Raw genomic sequence first — 23,209 nt, 5'->3', positions numbered from 1 at the left:
CCTATTATTTCTTACTGGATTTGGGAGCATCAATCTTAATATGCAATTATTGTTGGTGATTTTTCTTTCTTTTTACCAAAATGGCAAGAGGACTTACTGGTACTGTACTTCTTTAAAATAAATATTACATAAAGTTTTTGAGCATGGATCCATTTTTCATATCACCAATATCTATTAAAACTTCTTCTTCCCTGATAGATAGTTCAGACTTAACTCTATCTAGATGAAATCAGGGGACACACACTTTTTATATGGGACCAAAACAAGAATTCATGATGTATGGCTGCACATGGAAGCAAGGAGAAATATGGTTTACTATTTTCTTTCCCTAGCTGCTTGAGAAATAAAATAGGCCTCACTTCCATGAACATGATTGATATAGGAGGAAAGTAGGACATATATATCTGTCAGTCTCCTAGAGTTATGACAAAAGGAGAAAATGTATGTCGGCCTCTCCTGTTCAAGAAGATAGAGTAATGCACAGTACTATACACCTCCAATAAATTATCTTCTTCTTATTAGGGAAGGGAGGCCACTATAGTCTAAAAAGGGAGATACCGTATTTTTCCGTGTATAACATGCCCCCGTGTATAAGACGCCCCCTATTTTTGGGGACTCAAAATTAAGAAAATGCACTATCTGTGTATAAGACAGCCCCTTATTTTAAACCTCAAAAATTTAGGGGAAAATATAGCCTTATACATGGAAAAATATAGTAATTGTGTAGCATGCATTAATTCAATTTTAGTTTCTAAACCAGAGGTGGGGAAATGGATCAAGCCAGAGGGCTGAATCCAGAAGGGGTGAATCTTCCCTAGGCCACTTTGACAGGTGACCTATCAAGCAGGTGTTTGTTAACTTTCATGGTTTTAGAAACTGCATTAATTTGCATTAATTTGTTTGACCGTTTTCACTTTCTGAAATCTTTTTTACATGGTGCTTACAATCACTCTTACTTTATTAGTAGGAAAGCACAGGCCTGTCCCTGAAAATGTGTAGAAATAGATCATTCTAGCTCCTTCACCACCGTATTAAGTTGCCAGAAGCGTATTACATCAATATTCTGGAATCTACAATGTTCCGGCCCATTCTAATGCAATGTGTTTGGCCTATAAAGTACTTTTAAGATATAAAAAAAAAACCCCAGAAGTTTGAACTTCTATGTTTGTTTTATTGGTATTTTGATGGATCCTGAGTTGATATTCCTGCTGAAAAACAATCAGTATTCCTGTCACAGCACTTCTTCCATCAACGTATTATATGTGGGTGATTACTTTGGAGCAATGCGATTTAGCACTAAAATGAAATTAGCCTCAATCCTGTGTTACTAGCTTGGTAAGCATACAAATATAATGAAGGAAAGGTGTAGTCCTGCTTCAAGCAAATAGTCTTTTAAAAATAAGATCAATAATGTTTTTTAAGTACAACTTATCCCATATTCATGCTGTTATACCTCAGTGATGTGATGAGGGTTTTCTTTTAAAAAAATAAAAATAAAAACCTTTCTGATATCTTTTCAAGGGAATTTTTAAGGCAGAATAGCTACATCAAGTAATATAGTTAATGTTAAAAATACATGCAGGTCAATGTGTATGCCTGCAAGTTATCAGTAGGAGGGCAGATTCTTCTGAATTATAGGTTTTATTCAGCTAATCAACTATGAATGGCAAAAAAAGGGGGGGAAACATTATGAGGGTCATACAATTCTGTAAGATTTCATGGATGCCTCTAATGGTGCTCTTCCGCAAGAGTCCTTCCATTTGCAGATGAGTCTTTGATTTAGGAGAGGCATACAGTAATAGAAGAGGAGATACTGTATTGGCCTGAATATAAGACACTCACAAATAAGCCAGTGTCAGGGGAGGCTTGGGAGCAGCAGGAGGGCTGTGCACCATTGTCCTACGCTTCTGGGGTGGGGGGATCCACGCTGCTTTGCTGGCAGCCTCCCTCCATTCTCCCTTCCTTACGGCAGCTCGGGGGAGGCTTGGGAGACACGGTCGGGACGGGCGCCATTGTCCTGCACCCCCAACGGCCCTCGTGGGCAGCTGTTTCAGCAGCAATACCGTAAGGTCGCAAATATAAGCCACACTTTAACTTTTCACAATCGGAATTTGGGGGGGGGGGAGTATGGCTTATATCCGGGCCAATACGGTAAGTTATTTTCCCCAATTGCTCCTGCTGCCTCCTGTACCTCTCCCATGCTGTTAGGAAGGCTCCCCCAAGCCTCTGCACCACATTTTCAGGGGGCTGCAAGGAAAAAGAGCAAGCCACGAAAGTTGCCTCCATCCTTTTCCATTACTGTGGATCAACTGGATCAAAAGCCTTTCTGTGAATGCAAGGACACAACTGGATTCAGTCCTCAGTGATTAAGGGATCCTGACAATGGTACACACACAAAAGACACTTATGAAAGAGATGGGACCGAAGTGAATGTTCATTTTAAGAGATGAAAGGTTTCTAAAGAAAAATCATATGGGGGACTACTTATATCTTTTAATATTGAATTGACATAGTACACTCAGTAAGTTATTATCAATCTCTGAAGATACATAAAAATGTATTATACTGCAGTTCACAAAACTAATCTTTGTTATTACAAGTAACTTGCTCCGTGTTTGATATATTATTATATGCCTCAGGTATTTTCGTATGACTCCAAACTTACAAATTACTTTGGACATGACAAAAACAATGTCAAGTGATTTTTGGAAAGTAGGCAAGAGATGTCTGTAGAAATTCCTTCAAAATTTTACAAAACAACAACTTGCCAGCTGAATAAGGAACACCTTCTACTGGTGGCACTGTGTCAGTAACATCCAAAGCCTCATAGATTGTATTTGTCAGAAACGTAATCCCAAATATCAACATTGGATGAAGCTTGAATGTTGCTAAAATAATAGATACCAGTTGTATTCAAGTGAAGCATTTAAACAAAAGAAAACAGTAATTAAGATCTTATATTTCAGGGATAGATTTTAGGGTGTTTAGTTCTGTGCTCAATAAAAACGTCAGCAGAAGAACTTTGTACCTATATGAAAATATAGCTCTTTTGCCACCAACTTTAATATTGTATGAAGGGCAATAAGAGCTCTGCATTTATGCAAAGCCACAACCTGTGGTATAATATACGAATAATATTTTGTGTTCAGACTTAAATATGCATAAATTTAAAAGAAAATTCTCACTTCATAGTTGCTGCTGTGCTTTGCTTCTCTTGCTTCCTTCATTATAGCTTAGATAATCCATTCCCCTTTCCTATATCTTAGTCAACACTGTGTGTATATGTCTACTAATTTGCTTTTCTGCTGGTGGTTCCACATACTGCATGTCTCTATGAAGATGAATTATAAGCTTCCCCATAAATTGTATAGATTATGGGTTAGCTTTCCACTATTCCTCTTGAACAAAATCACTATTCTCTGTCAGTGGCAAAAATTTGTTTTGATGTCAGTGTCCTCTGTACTGTTTTAAATGTGAGTTGAAATGTTCTTCATAAGAGTTAGCTTATCATGTTGGCTTCGAAACTCTTCATCATTGTATAGCAATTCATTTTACCTTGACTCTTGGCTTTTAATTGTACCTGCCCTGTGCTAATCTTGTTATGATCTATAAAAGGTAAGTAATTTCTTGAATCTTTCCTAAAGATTATAGTCACATGCTCAAGGTTTCTCTCTGCTTTCTTCTTCAACTGTGGTTTTGGTTTGATGCGGTTGGTTATGTTTTTATTTAATTTTTCATGTTTAGCATGGATTTTTCATATAATTTCTTTTGTAGCATTAATCCCTGAGGCACTTTAATGTTACAATAAAAAATGAGATGGATTTTAAAAACATTTATTGCTGTCAAATGTTTCATGACTTTGATCTATCATAGTTGGTAGCTATGTTAGCAAGTATGTTTTAACCATTCTCTGTCTGCTTTAAGTGTTTTATTTCACTTGTGGCTTAATGCTCATTTTTGTGGAAGAAGTGCTCCTCAGTGTTTAAAACACAAATATAACAAGAGTGCACTAATTTAACTTCAAAACAGTGAAAGCAGGCTAAACCTACTCAGCTCCCTCAACCATTCCTCATATGGCTTGGTTTTCAGACCCTTGATAACCTTGGTTGCCCTCCTCTGCACACGTTCTAGCTTATCAATATGCTTCTTGAATTGTGATGCCTAGAATTACATAGTTACAGTACTCCAGGTGGGGTCTGACCAAGGCAGAATAGAGTGGCACCATTACTTCCCTTGATAGGGGCACTGTACTTCTGTTGATGCAGCCTAGAACAGCATTAGCCTTTTTTGCTGCAGCATCACAATACAGACTCATGTTAAGCTGATGGTCTACTAAGACCCCCTAGATCCTTTTCACATGTACTACTGGCAACCCCTATCATGTATTAGTGCAGCTGGTTATTCCTGTCTAAGTGAAATTCATGTTGTTAGTTTGGGCACCCAGTTCTCCAATCTGTTGACGTCATCTTGAAGCCCAATTCAGTCTTCTGCGGAATAGGATACCCCTCCCAGTTTTGTGTCATCTGTCAATTTGATGAACATCCCCTCAACACCTTCATCCAAGTCATTTATAAAGATGTTGGACTACAGTGGGTCCAGGACAAAACCCTGCAGCACTGTACTTGTCACTTTTTCTAAGGCAATGAGGAACCATGAGTGAGCCCTCTTTGGGTTCAGTCACTCAACCAGCTACAAATCCAACTAACAGTCAACCTCAGCCACCCCACATTTTACCAGAGTCTCCAGAAGAATTTTATATCAAAAGCCTTAGTGAAATCAAGATGCACTACCTCCACAACATTTCCTTGATCCACCAAGCTTGTAAGAAAAGAAGAAAAATGAGATTCAGTTGGCATGACTTGTTTTTGAGAAACCCATGCTGGGTCTTAGTAATCACAGCATCATTTTCTAAGTGGCTGTTTAATTACATGTTCCAGGACCTCTGTAGTCAACAGTGCTTAATCCCAGGTAAATGTGCATAGAACTGCAGCCTAGATATCCTGCAGTGTCACAAAATAGAGAATTTCAGTCTACATATGTCTGCACACTGATGTTTACACAAGCATGGAAAGTAACAGTATCAGTTAAATCTGTCCACATAATCACTTCCTTTCAAACATTACCGGAATGATATGGGAAGCAGCCATACCAGTTCACAGTTTGCATAACACTTGAACCAAGTCTCACAGTAGCTTTGGATGGTTTGGATAAGCAAGTGGGGCATGAAATTCATTATTTTCTTTCTTTCTGTTCCTGTGCTTCCCTGAAGCTTCTAAAATAGAACTTTTGCTACTTACCTTGCAGTAAGATACACAACTTTTCCCTCCTTCAGGAGGACAAAGGTAGAGATACAGAAGTTCTATTTCATACTATGCACAGAAGTACAGAGGAACAGTACAAGACACATGTTCTTCCTGTTCCCCTAAGTCCTGTGGCCGTTCTTAATTAAGGCACACGTGTATTGGAACAATGTGGTCTCTTTTGGCATTTAAACCCATTTTGAATGAGCCCATTTGAAATCCTGAGGCCTCCAAAACAGCCCACAGATTTGTCATTTAAGTAATTTGTATTTGCAAAAGAAAATTCCTCTCAGAGACTGCTTTTAAAACCAGCTACCTGTTTTTGCCACCTCCTTTTCAACATGGCTAGAGTGTTAGTCTGAGAGCCTTTTTAATATTAGATGATTCAACCTACAAGTCTCAGCTGCTTTGCTCATTATAAATTTCTTGTTTTTGTCCATGCACTAGCTCCACTATAAATTGGAAGGGCTTAAAGATGAACTCAGGAGGAATAGAGGCTACGACTCGAGAGTAACTATTACTACTCAAAGGAGCTATTTTCCATTCGCAAACTTAGCTTTGCGCTATGGTTTTGGGCTCCTTCTGTTTTTACACTTTGTTGCAGATTCTCTTGACTTCCATTTTTACTACTTCAGTATTGTCTTTACCATCTGCCCTCTTATCTGTGCCCTATGTATCATTTTTATATTTCCATACATCATTTTCTAGATTGTCTTGTGTTTGTATTTTGTTCTTGTACCTTCTCTCCTTTTAGGTCTGTGTGTTTAAATTATTTTATTTGCATCTTGCCCATTTGTTTTTCCACCAGTTTGCATACCACATATTTGGAATCTGAACCCAACACACACACACACACACACACACACACACAGTGCACACACAATTTTACCTCTTTGGTCCAGAATTGTTTTATGATAGATCCAATATAACAACTTCCTCTTTTATTAGAATTTATATTACTTTGATTCCAATAACCTGGGGCAGGAGACCAACTGTGGGCCAAAATGTGGCATCATTATTTTATTTAAAATATAATTGTAATGTTTGGTGGAGACGGGTGGGTTTCTTTTGTTTTTGTTACTTTAAAACATAACATTTTTTTTCAGGGAAGGACAACCATAAGCCACTATAAGTTGCAACATTATTGTCATAATGTATTCCATTGTAATAAATAGAGTTGTGATAAATGATGTAGACCTCCAACTCATTGTGTAGATATATGTGTTTGGGGCAAGCTGCTGTGGAACAGAAGAAAGAGGTTTATAATTTAATTAAATTTACATTATTAATTAATTCAGAGGTCCATTTACTCAAAAAGAATTGCAGGAACAATGATACAGTTCTCCTGCTTTTTCCTCTTAGTAATCTAAATATGAAATGTGCTTCATTTACAGGTAAATCTACAAATGCAATCTGGAATCTGAATTTTAAGATGTTCTTTTTCCTTTCTTCCTCCTCCAGAAGTTCCAAATATTTTTGAAGACCCATTGAGTCTTTAGAAGAACATAAGAAAGTTCTACTCCCAGATTCAGAGATCAATATGTGCACAAATGCCTGCACAGATCTCTTATATGTGTGAATTCTAGGGTGGTTACTTCTCTGTGTGCACCAACAAATTCACATATCCTTTGACACTCTCCATTGAAATGAGGCAGGTGGTGTGTCTTATGTTTGTAAATATTTTATTGTTTGGCCCTGGAAGGGAAATCCAGTAAGTATGTCATTGTTCACACAGTACTTAAATCTAACTTACATTCTTTCCCTCCTTGATGCATTATTGAACAGTTAACAAGAATAAAAATATTTGTCCTGTCCTGTCATTCACAGATTTAAGGAAATTACATCTGTAATAGTTGAGATTATAAATATTGTTGAGATTACTAGTATATCATAAACAGTGTCATTAGAATTGCGCAAAAGGAATGCTTTCAAATGGTGATCCAAATGTTTTTAGTGGTTGCTAAAATATATTCATGCACTGGTATCCATGCATTATCTGCTCACTCCCAGAGCACTGGGCTTCTGAGCATCTATTCCAAATATTTCTAGAGCATTTGTGTAGATTCAACAGTGCGGGGGCCAGTTTAAATATAACACCAAACTATTGTTTTAGCATTACAAGCATGAGCTGTGGGAAGCCTTGGGCTTGCATACTTCTCCATCACACTTGTCCTCTCACATTCCAGAAGAGGAGATCAGCTTTCACATTATTCCCCTCTATTTCCAAACTCAGTATTGTATTCTATTAATTCATCCTGATTTGTTTGAACCATAGTTAAAATTAACCAGAGTTCTCAGTGTTATGGTAATGATGTTCTGGTAAGCTTAGAAGTACAAAGGAGAGGGGAAGGGTGTACAAGCCTGAGGCTTGGAGCGGTTTGTACACATTTTGCTAAACTATGATTTAGCAATATATCCCGGCCAGTCTAGTAAATGAAAGATCAAAACAAGGTCTTTGTTTCATATAGATTCTATATACAGTACTGTAATACATTCTGCCTAGTTGTCCAAAACGTCCCTAATGGCAAATTATAGACTAAGTAGGAGCAGTGTTTATGCTGGTATTTTTAATGTAAAACCACCACCACCAAAGCAGATGGATAATACAGTCATACCTTGGAAGTGGAACGGAATCCATTCCAGAAATCCGTTTGACTTCCAAAATGTTCGGAAACCAAAGCACAGCTAGTGATTGGCTGCAGGAAGCTCTTGCCGCCAATTGGAAGCCGCAGAAGCCCCATTGGACATTCGGCTTCCAAAAATAGTTCGCAAACCGGAACAGTCACTTCCAGGGTTGCGGTGTTCGGGAGCCATAACGTTTGACTTGCAGGGTGTTCGGAATCTAAGGTACAACAGAAGTATCTCTTCAAAGTAGTTTTAAACACCTCAGTAGTATTCATATTCTTAGGAAAAATAATTGATACACTTGTGAAATTAAGTTGTAAAAAGTTACCAAAACCCAACAATTTCTTCTCATATTATCTTATTTTTATATCCTAGATAATTGATTAAAATAAGCTTCAAGTATCTTCAATAATATGTTAATATTTTTGTACTACCAGATTTACTCAAACGTAATGCACACTTTTTTGGCCAAATTACGTCCTGAAAATTAGGGTGCGCATTAGATGTGATGGCACATTATATTTGATTGCAAGCTTGAAAAACACTGCTGACATAGCAAATTTTTGGTTTCAAGGTTTTGAAAACAGGTGCACATTAGATTCATGTAAATACTGAATTTGTGTGATTTGGAGTAAAATGCAAGAATTGGAACTAGTCACCTTTCTATCACGATTTGTAATGAAGCTTGAATTTAAATCTGTCATTAAAGTTAAATATACATCTTGAAATATTATTCTTACTTATTTAACCAAAGTTTGTTCTATTATAGGTTGGTTTATTTTTAATGCCTATGTATGATTAAGACTGTCAACCGATAATTGTATTAAGTATGTATCATGTATCCGATATAAATGGTAAAGTGCAAAAAAGAGAGTAAAGCCTCTATCTCCAGGTCCCAGGAGCTTGCCCATTAAATTTCTATGGTGACTTGTGCCTGTTTGTTCTGCCTCACCAGTTCTATGCTTGTCTCTACAGGTCCAATCCAGGTGCAGCAGTAAGGAGAATATCCTCAGAGCCAGTAAGTATTGCGTACTTGAATGTTTATTAGTAAATGGCAATTCATAGTGTAAGCTGCACATATTCTAAGATTCTTTGCAATCACAATGAGAGTAGATAATATAATGCAGAACTGAGATACTCAAATTTATTTTAAAGCAACTTTTTAGGCCTTCTGTGGCTGCAGAATATGCATGGGTTATGCATGTGGTTAAATAACATTTCCAGTGTTCAGAACTGGAGGGAAGGGAAGGGACATCACAGAAATGTTTCATTGCCAGATTTACCATGGAAAATATAGCATAGCTGAACAAAAATAAACATTATACAAATACAGAAAAAATAAACATTATTTTCCATCTTACTGTAGGTTTTGTTTCATTTTTAAAATTATTTCTTTATTTTGCAGTTTATTATCAGTTATATTTTGAATTAGATATATATGGAGGCACCAAAATCTTGTAGGTGCTTAGGGCATCTAAAGGTCTTAATCCAGCCCTGCCAGCAGTCATGAACAGACACATGCCCTGAACACTTTTAAAGTCTTCCTATGACTAGTATAAGCAAAACCCCTTAGCCCATAAGACCCTTCCCCTTTCTCCCCACACGTGCTCACTAAATCTGTTCGATTTCAGCCCTCTAGAGCAGATTTACAGGGAGAGAAAATAGGGGACATCCCATTGCACTAGTGGGCCTTATTCCATGTGCAGAGAGTTAGTTTAATACCGTCCAAAATGTCAGGGTCCTATTAACATCATTTGGACATAATGGTAAATGATGGTTTATTGTTACTTGAACAAGCCTTAGCTACTACCGTACCCATCCTCCTCTGGCCATGAGGAGATGAGAAGCTTCCACATCTGTTTTCAGTTAAGCACAAGTTACTGTTATGCCTGAACCTGGACTGTGGTTAATCTTAACTATGATTTATTGAAACAAGTCAGGTTCATAAACCATAATTGGAAGTTGGCTTGTTTTTAAGACCAGCACAAACGGTTTTTAAGACCAGCCACTATTTATTCAGACATAATGCTAAACTGTGTGGTTAACAAATCAAAGTGAAAATTTCCAATCTCCTAATAGCCTAGTTGAAGAGTGGGGGAGGGAGTTGACAGGCCCAAGACTTCTTCATTTAATAATAAACCATAATTTATTATTACATCGAGATCCAGCTATTATCTTTCACCAATCTAGAAACTGAGAATGTGAGGAAAGACTATGGGGAGAGCAGTCCTAAGGCTGCAGCCCTTCTTTCCATTTCTCTGCCTGGCTCAGAACTGTGCTCTAGCTAAGCACAGACAGAGATGGAAGTATGCTTCTTGCTTGACCATACAGTAACATGGGCAAATGTGTAGCCAGCGGGCCGTGGATTGCTGCACAAGTTGCAACCGCGCCAGCCATTCTGCCCCATTTTCTCACCGTTTCACCGTGAGTCACCCACCCACCACAGCCTTGTTCAGGGAAGTTTTTAATGTATGATATTTTAGTGTTTTTTTGTTTCTATGGAAGCCGCCCAGAGTGGCTGGGGAAACCCAGCCAGATGGGCGTGGTACAAATAATTTATTATTATTATTATTATTATTAGGGCTTAGGGCTTAGCTTTTCTCCTGAACTTGCTATGGACCTTTGGTTGGTCGCCCAGGGGGCCTGGTAGGAATTTTTTCCAACTGGCAAATTGGCACTGGCCTTTTGGTTTTTTTCACCTACCTCGTAGCAATCGTTACAACTTTCTGGGTATTTGGCGGTTAGGCATTGGAATGTGTTGTTGGTGTGCGGAAGGGCTAGGTGTGGCCATCACCTACCCCTTCATATTTGGGTATTCCGTTAAAGGAATCCGGCGGTCATGGATCCTGTCCAATGCCTGTATGGCGGGGGGCCATGGCACGACCCTCGGTGACATCAGGGGAGAACTTATAGTTGTATTAGCATCAACAGGCTCCCCCTACTGGTGGTTAACACCTCTTCAGACTCACCCCTCTCCTAGTGGGTGGAGTCAAATCTTCTGTGGTCCAATGCCTAAGCCAATATCTTCTCACTTGCTGTAATCAATAAAGTTGTGGCCTTTTCTTGCCCATTAACCTTATACACTGTTTCCACATGTTTTTATTCCTCCAAGCGGGGATTGGGTCCTCGAACCACAACCAACAGATATAAAATTAATTGTTGAGAATCAAGGTCAGCATTGGAACTATCAAAATTTGATAAGAGGCATAGCTTAGTGTCTAGGATGACTTGTTTGACAGCAATAATACCAATCTCCATTACAACTGGCTTCCTGAACTTGTGTACATAGTTACATCCCCACCACATATGCCAATATGATCCTCATACTTTACAATCCCACCAGCATAGAAGGGAACCAGATCTTGCAATATGAGCTAGTTGAACCAGGGTTAAAAACCAACAGTGGACCACCTTTACAAAATTATCTCTAATGTTAGTAGACACAGACCTAAAAGGGCGGGTGGACCAGATCTTAACCCAGTTTGCCTATAGGGTCTATCTCCCATATTAATTTCAAAGTAGTAAGTGAAGAGAACTGGGATTGTATCAGTAGGGAATATATCACAGAGACCCTGCCTTCCTTGGCCCTTGCTGCAACTAGATGCTCATAAGCTTTCAGGGCTCTTCTTTTATTCTTCAAGTAAATATTTTGCAACCGTGATAGTAGTTTTGAATTTCATGAGAAATAATTTTAATATTGTGATTGATCCTTTTGTTGCATTTAGTGAAAGTAATGTCCACAAATCAGCATCCATTGAAGGGTGTTTGCCATTAATCTGAAGTATGCTAAACTTAATATCACATAAAGACTGTTTTGCCCTTGCGTAATTAACACAATCAATAAACCTGAACCAGAAGCAAGATGCCAGCTTGAGTAACAGAAAACCTTAGAAAATTAGAGCCTTTTTCCTCTAACCTTAATTAAGTCTCCAACAATTGGCATGATTTGCCACAGAAATATTGCTTAAGTCATAGGAAGAGCTGAATAAAAAGCCAATCATAACAAGCACTATCATAAAAATGAAATAATGACAAGATAGTGTTAATTGCATGTTTAGAGAAACATGACATAGTATTGATTCAAAATGACTCTCCCAAATTAACAACAATTTTGCTTCCAACAGCTTCTGATTTTCTAGATAATAAAGTGACTTGGTGTAATTTGTCTTTGAGATGGAAATGCTTATTTAATGTCACCTGCATATTAGCACTTCAGAATATGGTATTTCATTGTATGTGAGCATGGGAGAGTTCTTGGAGATATCTGTCTCAGTTTGTAAAATATTAAGAGAACTTTTAGGAGATAAGCAATGTAAGTGTTCTAACTCATTTACCTCTTAAACACTTTTTGGTGGTCAATAAAATGTCATGGATTCTTCAATAGAATAGTCACTTTAACACTGTTTAACATTACCAGTTCTGCTGGTGAACAGGAGGTTGCATGTTGGGCTTTCTTTTCATACAACCCTGTACAACCTGGCAGTTGTTGGGAAAGATACAGCCTTAAGGCTGGGCTCCACACTCTGCACACTTAGGCCCTATGTGAGAGTACTGTGTGCTGTACAGTTGTACCTTGGAAGTCGAACAGAATCTGTTTCGGAAGTCTGTTAGACTTCCAAAACATTTGAAATCAAAAGCGCGGCTTCTGATTGACTGCAGCAAGCTCCAGCAGCCAATCAGAAGCCACGGAAGCCACGTCAGATGTTCAGGTTCCAAAGAATGTTTGCAAACCGGAACACTCACTTCCGGGTTTGCGGCATTCGGGAGCCAAAACGTCCAAGTACCAAGGAGTTCGGGATCAAAGGTACGACTGTATTGTTGGCAAGCAATAAGGGGCAGCGAAACGTTTAAGGGGCAGCGACACGTTTATATCACAGTGTTATCTTCCTGAGAAAATACCATGTTTCTTTTCCCCCTAACATACATATTCATCTTCTGCAGGTCATAGTGCTGTAGACATTACAAAGGTGGCAAGAAGACACCGTATGTCTCCATTTCCATTAACATCTATGGACAAAGCCTTCATCACAGTGCTGGAGATGACCCCAGTGCTTGGAACAGAAATAATAAATTATCGAGGTATTTCATATAACCTCAAACATCCAGAAAGTAAGGAAGGGGAGCATTGTTGAATTTTTATTTACTTGCTTTTTGTGTAGTGCATAGCTCTTTAGGGTTCAGCACATTTTATATACAAGAGCCAAGGTCTCACTTCACACTAATCCATTGGTAACATAACCCAAGGTTAACCAACAAAACAAATCATGGCTTTTGTGTGTGATTTGTTCATGGTTAATAAATAATGTTTAAGCTATAGGACAGGGTTTAGACAATCTAGTAAACCATGGTCTAATAAGTCATGGCTTAGCTGCATTACTTGCACAGCAGACCCCTGTTTTGGTAATCTTTACAACAATTCTTTAGTTGGAGTGGATGTGTTACTATCCCCATATTGCATATGAGGGGGCTGAATTTGAGAGAATGGTTTGCCTACAGCTTAGAATTGCTGCAATTTGGTCATGGGAACCCTGCTTCACTGTTTAGTCTCTTGAATCTCAAGTAGAGATTAATATCATGATGACAAAAGTATGAAAATATCAGAAATACTGGCTAATAAAAATGTACATATTTCATTGTAACTATATGATACTGCTGTGTGTGGATAGCCCCAGTCAGAAGCAAATTAGTGACATGTAGCAGAGGTGAACCACAATTGTTGCTAAGGCCTGAAACTATAGCAAAAAGGCCTATTTTGCCTCCTCCATTGCATCCTCAAGTACCCATCCAACAGAACTTTTCCAAGTGATACAAGGTTGCTTTCATCTGCTATGGTTAACCCAGTCTTTGAGCCTTCAGAGACCTACTGTGTCAAATTTGCAGGGAATTTTGAAGGGAAGAAATCACCAGTCTCCATGTGGACTTGAATGACACACATCTGTTGAGGTGTCTGATATACCATCACATGCAATTTTCTTCTGTTAGTTTCAGCTATTGATGCTGAAGATGTGGACAAGACATTGTAGCTCTGAAGCCTACTACATGCTGTCTTGACCCACATCAATCCTGGCTGGTTTGTGTCAGCTGTGGAGGATTAACTAGGTGAATTGAGGGGTGTGGTGACCACATTAATAGGTGATGATGTGTACCCCACTGCCTTGAAGGACATAGTGGTGCAGCCAGTCATAAAAAAAAGTCTGTGTTAACTACCTCCCAGGCACCAATAAACCATTTTAGGATATAAAATAGGGGGAAATGCTCATAATGAATGCTGCTGTTCTGCTCACAGCTGAGAATAGCATGTGGTATACAGTATTCTCTTTTCTGAATAAGTCCCCCCCCACACACACACACATTCATAGCTTTCTGAGGATAGAATACAGTTGGGGAGGTTTGTTCACCCTCTTGCGCTCCTTAAACAAAGGATGGATAAGTAAATAAGAGGTTGACGTATTTACTCTTCTGTTATCTGTCCTTGCTCTCACTATCTCCATATTAATTGTAATGTAAATTGATGGCTGGCTGAATCTAATCTTTTACCTCTGTTCCAGACTGAATTTCTCTAGTCACTAATTATCATTGACATAAATTGAAAGCTGCTTTTATGCCAGGAAACTGTGGCCCTCCAGATGTTACTGGACCACGACTCCAGTCATCCCTGATCATCGGCCATGCTGGCTGGGGCGGAGGACACTTGGAGTCCAACAATATCTGGAGGACCACACAGTAGCAGGATTAGCAGTATTGTGCACATATGAACTTAGTTTGTCATTGGAACTGTTTTGCAGTCAATGTTTGCTAACAAAGATTTTGCCTCTCTCATATTAGATGGAATGGGCAGAGTCCTTGCCCAAGATGTTTATGCAAAAGACAACCTACCACCCTTCCCAGCTTCAGTAAAAGATGGCTATGCTGTCAGAGGTAAATACTCGTGGTTTTGACCCTGAAATAATGTTTTTGAGAGTTCAGCTTTACACTAGATTGCTTTACATGTTCAGTGGTGCCCTTTATGAAATTGATTCAGGTTAGTTACAGAACAAACACAAATAGTCTTTACATGTTTTTCATACATACCTTTAAAAGTAACTTTATTTGAAACATTGAGCTGTGTTCTACTCAATATTGTTCTTTGGGGGCTTTTTTAATTAGCACCCAGGGTGAAGGAACATGAAGGAGAAGGGAGAGATATCTGAGAGCTGTCCCCTCTTCTGACCTTTTTCCAGCCAACAGAATGTGGGATACACAATCAGCCCTCTCAACTGCTAGTGCTGTTGTTCAACACCAATAAATCTTGGATAATCCAGAATCTTATAATGGAAAAGGAGTCCTGCTTGGTGTGCATCAGTAATAAAAACAGGGGGAGAGATGTGGAACAACTTGATAAACTCTTCACTTAAAAAAAATATATCTATAGCAATCATAATTGCCGAATGGATTTGGAGTTGGAGGAAGAGTTATGAAGTAAAGAACAATAGTAATAATCCCATTAATGTCTGTTTAAGCAACAATTGTAATTATCTTCTTGCTGTATTGTTAACAGCTGCTGATGGACCTGGGGATCGTTTCATCATTGGGGAATCCCAAGCTGGTGAACAAGTAAGTGCACTATATTTTAATTTTCCTTTATTAATAAAGTGTTTTTCCCCTAGTATGATATGATGTACACATTTCACTGCTTTTAAAAAGGAAGTATAATTTGTGATGATTCTATAGACAGCCTGGTTTGTAGAGCATGTCAGCCACTAGCTGCCAATTAGTTACCACGCTAGGCTGAAGGGGCTAGTACTGGTATACACAGCTCTATAAAGCTTGGATCAGGATACCTAAAAGAGTGCCATACACCCTACAAGCTCACTGTGTTATAGAGAAGGTATCCCACAGATACCATCTGATCAGCAGGTCCATTCCATACCATGTCAAAAGCAGGTCTCTATTGATTTTATGTATGTGCTGTTGTTGCTTTAAACTGTTTTATATAAATGTCAGGGTTTCTGGGAGAGAGGAGGAGATGACAGAGGAGACGGAGAGCGAGTGGGAGGAGGGGCAGAAGGATGAGGAAGAAGATGACGGAATTCTGAGGGAATCCACGAGTCTGAGCAGCGAGTCAGAGGATTCTCAAAAGGGGGTTACCTTAATCAAGCAAAGGGGAGGAGAAGGGAGAAGCGGAGAGGAGCCCAGTGGAAGACAGAGGAAGCAAGAGACGTCTCAGCCGGAACGGAGTAAAGGGGGTGGAGTCGTCAGCCTCTCGGAGGGAGCAGGATTAGGAGAGAACAGAGAGAGGGGGTTGGAGCAGGGTGTTCAGCCGGAAAGGGTGGAGAGCAGAGCAGGGGGTGGTGTAGCGGTCGAAAGAAAGGTCAGCAGCAACGTACGCGCGCCAAGTTCAAACGTAGAGGCGCGCGGAAGTGGAGAGAGCTCAGGGGAGGAGCCCGGCCCTAAAGCCAGAAAGAGGGGGGAAGAGGCGGCAGAGGATTCAGCCTCAGGCGAGTCACGGAGAGAGGGAACCCAGGGGGGCAGGAAGACCCTGCGGAAAAGAAAGGAGAGGAAGAGGTGGTCTAGAGCCAGGCTATTAAGTTGGTGCGGAAGAGGGGAGGAGTCAGAGGGGACTTCAGCGGTCTAACGTGGCAGACGTACGGCCACAATGCTAAACTGTATGAGAAGCAGAAATCTTCAATAAACTTTTCCTGTAAATAAGCTGCAACGGAGTGAGGTCTCTTGTGAGCTGGGACCAGTCCTGGGTGGCCGAGACAGTAAGTCCCCTCTCTGAAAGCAAAAATTTTTTTTTGCGAAGCTCACGAACGGGAGCAGCCATGAGCGCTGAGGAGCAGCTGGTTGCATTGCGGAATCAGGTTACCGCTCTCACATCGGCAGTCATTGCTTCGCAGAAGAAGAATGACGACTTGGAGAAGACGTGCCAGGATTTGCAGGCAAGGTGGGAGCGCGCGGACAAGGCGGGGGCCCCAGGATCCAGAGCGGAGGGCATTGCGCTTGGACGAAGGGGGGGTGCCCTAGTTCCGCATTTTAATGGCAACTTGCAAGACTATCCCAATTTCAGAGCGGACGTTGTATATGCACTGCACTTACTCCGTCACGATTTTAAAGATGAGGAGGAGAGAGTGGGGTTCATTGTTTCGCACCTGCATGGGGAGGCCAGGGCTTGGCTACGCAATTTGTGGCGCGAAGATGGACCGGCCCGTCGCGATTCAACTGCGTTCATCAAAGCGATGGATTCTTGTTTTCAATCCTCTGTGGATGTGGACATTGCGCGCCGTCAAATGCACGGGCTGAGGCAGGGGAAAGCGACTGTGCGCCAATACCACTCTAAATTTTTTGCATTGCTCACCGCCTTAGATTGGCCAAAGGACAGTAAACCGGTCAGAGATCTTTTTTGGGAGGGATTGAGCCCCCCCATCAAGGATGAGATCGCTAGGGGGGACAGACCCCAGACCCTAGAAGACGTGGTGCAACGGGCTTTAGCTCTTGGAATTCGACATGAGGCGCGTCCGTGGCACGAGGAGGACGGGCCCCAAGCGCGTGCGCAAGCAAGGACTCTCCCTTTTGTGCACAGGGACTTCAGCCGTGCGCACCCCTCGCCAATGGGGAAGGACAGAGAGGAGCCAATGGAGATTGGTGGTGCGAGGGCTCAGAAGCCATCCCAGAGCCCTGTCCCTGGTGCAGCCAAAGCGAAGCCTCCTAGAGGAACCAGGAAGTGTTACATCTGTGACAGTGCGCACCACATGGCGAAAGAGTGCCCCCAGAGGCTCCAGAAGCACACTGCAGCGCTGGCAACTGTAACAGCAGAGGTGCAACCAGGGGAGCAGCTTCAGGGAAACGACAGTGCCTGGCTGGAAGCAGAGCTACTGGGGCTCAGCCAGGCGGATCTGTAGACAAGCCCCCAGCATCACTGCAGAGCGTGGACCCTTTGCCTCCCAAACCGGCAGTTCTGCTCACAGCAACACTCCAGTTGCCTGATGGGAGACTCCTCGAGGTTCCAATAACGATCGATTCGGGAAGCAACGCCGACTTCATGGGACTGCAGTTCGTTAAGCAGCACAACATGGCGCTCCTGCCTGCAACGACGCCTCTGAACGTGGTCACGGTGGACGGCAGGAAGTTGCTGGGGGGGCAAGTGGTGCAGCAAACCCCTCCCATGATGATGCAGATTGGCAACCATCGAGAGCTTATTAGTTTCAATGTCACCCACTTATCGGACACACCCATCGTGTTAGGCATGAGTTGGCTGGAGAGGCACAGTCCCGCGGTTGCGTGGTACCAGAGGCAGATCAACTTTTGTTCATCGTATTGTGCTCAGCATTGCTTTCAGACCGATCAGGGAGGAGAAGCTGAGCAGCCATTGCATCTGGGTATGGTGCAAACAGTGCCTCACAAGTACCAGGAATTCTTGGAGGTTTTCTGTGAGAAGGAAGCTGACAAGTTGCCGCCTCATAGACCTTACGACTGCGCGATTGATTTAGTGCCAGGGGCGCAATTGCCTGCTGCCAAGCTGTACTCCATGTCGGAGGACGAAATGCAAGAGCTTCGGGAGTTCATAGACCATAACCTCAAGCGAGGTTTCATCCAGGAATCTAAAGCAGCGGGAGGCAGCCCTGTTTTCTTTGTGAAGAAGAAGGACACGCCCCAAAAAAGGCTTATAGTGGATTACAGGTTTATCAACAGCTTGACTAAGCCCAAAGCTTTCCCCATGCCCAAGATTGACGACCTTTTAGCGACCGTCAGGAGGGGCAAGATTTTCACCAAGCTGGACCTACGTGGAGCTTACAATCTCATCCGCATCCGGAAAGGGGATGAGTGGAAGACCGCCATGTTCACCCCTCTGGGCACATACGAATACAGAGTCATGCCTTTCGGCCTCCAAAATGGCAGCCACGTTTTTCAAGCATTTATGCACCACGTGCTAGCAGGTCTCCTCTACAAGAAGTGTGTCTGCTTTCTCGACGATATCCTGATTTTCTCGGAATCGCCGGAGGATCACGATAAGGACGTGAGGGAGGTCCTGCAGAGGCTGAAGGACCACAGGCTGTACGCCAAGTTGGAAAAGTGCCAGTTTGATGTCAGAGAGGTTGATTTCCTTGGCTACAAGTTGTCCGACGAGGGACTGGCCATGGACAGGGCTAAGGTTCAAGCGCTGTTGGACTGGAAAAGCCCTCGAAATCGGAAAGAGGTCCAGAGGTTCATCGGCTTTGCCAATTTTTACCGCAAGTTTATTAAAGGTTTTGCGAACGCGACGGCGGCGATCACTGACACCCTCAGTTCCAAGAAGAAGAAGTTCGTCTGGACCGAACAAGCGGAGCGGTCCTTCCGGACGCTTAAAGGTCTTTTCGCCTCCGAAGAGCAGCTGCTCCACGTGAATCCCGGCAGACCCATGCGGGTAGAGACCGATGCGTCAGATAGAGCGGTTGGGGCCGTTCTTTTGCAAGAGGATTCACAAGGCAACTGGCGACCGGGTGCGTTCTACTCCCGGAAGCTCAGCAAGGCGGAGCGCAATTATACCATATGGGACAGGGAGTTGTTGGCCATTCATGCAGCTTTCAAAGCGTGGCGACACTTCTTGATAGGAGCCAAGCACACGGTGCAGGTCCGCACGGATCACAAGAACTTAGAGTATTGGCGGACGGCTAAGTTGCAGACCCAGCGACACATGCGCTGGGCGGAGTTCTTTGCGGATTTCGACTTCAAAATAGAATACATCCCAGGAGACTCCAATGTTATTGCAGACGCGCTGTCCCGAAAGCCGCAATACTTGGAGGAAGCAGCTCCAATCGCAGCAAAGCACATTTTCGCACCGCAGGCGTGGACGTGCGCTACCATCGCAGTCGACCTGGACGCGGTGCGACGCGCGTTGCAAAGGGATCAGTTTGCACAGTCCAAGATGGAGGAGCTACGCGGAGGGTCGCGACACACCGATGAGTTTCAATTACAAGATGGACTTTTGACTCGTAAGGGTGCCCTTTACGTGCCCACCGACGATCTTCGAGCCAAGGTTCTGCAACAGTTGCATGACGCCCCTAGTGCAGGCCATTTCGGCAAAGAGAAGACGATGGAGTTGGTGGCTAGAGACTTTTGGTGGCCCCAGATGAGAGGAGAGGTGGCGGACTACGTCGCCAGGTGTGACATCTGCCAGAGGTCCAAACCGGTGCACCAGAAGCAGGCGGGATTGCTAGAACCGCTGGAGACACCGCAGCAACCATGGGAGAGGGTAGCGTTGGACTTTGTTACAGACCTGCCCAGCTCCAGAGGTAAGACGGCGGTGTTAGTGGTGGTGGACTTGTTCACCAAGATGGCGCACTTCATCCCTTGTGCCAAGGTGGCGACGGCAGAACAGACCGCAAAGCTCTTCATCGATCACGTCTTCAGAGTGCATGGACTTCCGCAGTCCGTCTTGTCCGACAGGGGGCGCCAGTTTGTTTCCACTTTCTGGCGAAAGCTTCTGGGCATCTTGCACGTCAAAATCAACCTGACATCGGCGAGGCATCCACAAACCAACGGTCAAGCGGAGAGGGTCAACGCGATCATGCAGCAGTACCTGCGGTGCTACGCCAACCAGCGACCTGCGGCGTGGGTGGACTATCTGCCGATGGCTGAATTCGCCTACAACAACACGAAACACGCTTCCACCGGGGTGACGCCTTTCTTCGCGAACAATGGCCGTCATCCCAGAACCTTCCCGAGATTTGCGGCACCAGGAGGGGGGGGGCCTCAAGATGCCGACCAGTTTGCAGCGGAGTTGCAAGAGGTGCACGAGGAGCTGCGGAGACATTTGGAGCTGGCAAAACAGGCGTATAAGGTGCAGGCCGATAAGCACAGGAGGGCGGGAGAGGACATCCAGGTTGGGGACTGGGTGTGGTTAGCAGCCCACGCGATGCCGGCCAGGTCATTGGCCAAGAAGAAGTTAGGACACAGGCAGCTAGGGCCATATCAAGTTGAGGCTAAGATCAATCCGGTGGCTTTTCGTCTAGCCCTTCCGGAAGGTTCCAGGGTGCACCCGGTCTTTCATAGGTCGGTGCTCACTCCCTACAAAACCCCACACAGGTTTCAAGAGTCAGGAGCACCCCCAGAGCCACGTAGGAGGGCGCCTGAGAGGGGGGAATCGCCAAGACCAGGACCTCTTAACGAGGTCACAGAGATACTGGACTCGAGATGGGGGGAGGAGGGAGTTGAATATTTTCTCGCCAGGGAGGGCACACCAGCCGCTGCTAATAGTTGGGTGCCAGGCTACGAGTTAGACGAACCCCTTTTGAAAGAAGAGTTCCATGCACTTTTCCCACATAGACCCATGCCAGCTGAGTACTTTGATGACTGGCTTTTCACACCCACATTGTCAGATAGCACGTTCAGGGGTTTCTCTTCCCCCGAGGAAAGAACACCAGAATCAAGCCCGCTCAGGGGATCGTGCTCGGGGGTGGACACGGAAACCCCTTATTGGTGGGAGGAGCAGCCAGAGGAGGAATGGCGTAAGAGGTGGCTGATAGGTCCTTGGCGGGCAGCACCGGAGGAAGTAGCGATGGAAGCAGAGACTGAGAAGCATTTGGGGGAAGAACCCGACTTCGAATACGCTTACACAGAACTGCCAGCAGAGAACATTGACGTAGACGACCTGTATCCTGAGCCTACCCCCGAAGAGCCGCAGTTTCCACAACCGGTCCCCGGCGAGCGGGAGGGGGGAAGGGGGGGCTTCGAGGGGGGGATGGATGTCAGGGTTTCTGGGAGAGAGGAGGAGATGACAGAGGAGACGGAGAGCGAGTGGGAGGAGGGGCAGAAGGATGAGGAAGAAGATGACGGAATTCTGAGGGAATCCACGAGTCTGAGCAGCGAGTCAGAGGATTCTCAAAAGGGGGTTACCTTAATCAAGCAAAGGGGAGGAGAAGGGAGAAGCGGAGAGGAGCCCAGTGGAAGACAGAGGAAGCAAGAGACGTCTCAGCCGGAACGGAGTAAAGGGGGTGGAGTCGTCAGCCTCTCGGAGGGAGCAGGATTAGGAGAGAACAGAGAGAGGGGGTTGGAGCAGGGTGTTCAGCCGGAAAGGGTGGAGAGCAGAGCAGGGGGTGGTGTAGCGGTCGAAAGAAAGGTCAGCAGCAACGTACGCGCGCCAAGTTCAAACGTAGAGGCGCGCGGAAGTGGAGAGAGCTCAGGGGAGGAGCCCGGCCCTAAAGCCAGAAAGAGGGGGGAAGAGGCGGCAGAGGATTCAGCCTCAGGCGAGTCACGGAGAGAGGGAACCCAGGGGGGCAGGAAGACCCTGCGGAAAAGAAAGGAGAGGAAGAGGTGGTCTAGAGCCAGGCTATTAAGTTGGTGCGGAAGAGGGGAGGAGTCAGAGGGGACTTCAGCGGTCTAACGTGGCAGACGTACGGCCACAATGCTAAACTGTATGAGAAGCAGAAATCTTCAATAAACTTTTCCTGTAAATAAGCTGCAACGGAGTGAGGTCTCTTGTGAGCTGGGACCAGTCCTGGGTGGCCGTGACAATAAATATAATTTTTAAATTGTTTTTATATATGCAATTTGTTTTAACGGTCTTTATGTGAATAGAGCGAATCAAAATTTGGTAAGAAAATAGGTTACTAATAGAAAGACTTTTTTTTATTCCAAGTTATTTCTGCATAATTTAGTGCCTCCTGGGACCCCTTGTTCCTTTAAAAAAATTAAAATTACATTCCCTGTTATTTTTCAGCCAACTCAAACTGTAATGCCTGGTCAGGTAATGAGAGTTACAACTGGTGCTCCAATACCCTGTGGTGCTGACGCTGTGGTGCAGGTGGAAGACACAGAACTCATCAGGGAATCAGATGATGTGAGTGAGAACGTTAAAAGTCCTTGTTCCTGCTACGCACAGCAGCATGGCTCCAGAGAATCACTCAGCAGTCCATAATCAAATAAGTGTGGTTATACATAGAAATACACATTTGAAACAAATAAGTTTGTGCAATTTTGCAATCTCTGTTCTTGCTGTTGTTTGCATTGAATTTTTATCATTAATTTTGCCTTGATTGGATTGAGGCAGGCAATGACTAGGACTCATGAGAGCAGGATGAGGGACTACTGGAAGACAGGGGACTGAGGCATTTCATTTATCCTATATTACATAGGTCTCAAAAGTGCTATTTAAAGCTTTAGCAATTGCATGCTTAAGAGATCCCTCCAGAATCCTTAAAAATCTACCCGTTGTTGTTGTTGTTGTTTGAATTTATATACCACCCTATACTTGGGGGTCTCAGGGCGGTTCACAGATTTTACCACATGTAGATGTGTTTTAAATGATGTATTAATCAATTACAGTG

The 23,209-nt window shown here is 43.3% G+C and overlaps 1 protein-coding gene across 20 annotated transcripts in view; it reads left to right on the top strand.

The window, feature by feature from the left end:
* The window catches only part of GPHN (gephyrin), a 238,719-nt gene that overhangs the window by 184,396 nt on the left and 31,114 nt on the right, over positions 1-23,209 (top strand). For 13 of the 20 annotated variants that reach the window (XM_081901116.1, XM_081901113.1, XM_081901112.1 and 10 more), the window contains 5 exons: positions 8,901-8,943; positions 12,867-13,004; positions 14,751-14,843; positions 15,463-15,518; positions 22,603-22,722. In XM_081901116.1, the coding sequence (XP_081757242.1) occupies positions 8,901-8,943; positions 12,867-13,004; positions 14,751-14,843; positions 15,463-15,518; positions 22,603-22,722 (450 nt within the window). Of the gene's footprint in view, positions 1-8,900; positions 8,944-12,866; positions 13,035-14,750; positions 14,844-15,462; positions 15,519-22,602; positions 22,723-23,209 lie in introns of all 20 variants that reach the window. The other 7 variants (XM_081901109.1, XM_081901126.1, XM_081901127.1 and 4 more) reach the window with 1 other exon arrangement.

The sequence above is a fragment of the Podarcis melisellensis genome (genome assembly GCF_964234715.1).
Source record: "Podarcis melisellensis genome assembly, chromosome: 1".
Classification (NCBI taxonomy): Eukaryota; Metazoa; Chordata; class Lepidosauria; order Squamata; family Lacertidae; genus Podarcis; species Podarcis melisellensis.
Note: the sequence above shows the minus strand (reverse complement) of the source record. Positions and strands in the feature narration are given on the sequence as shown.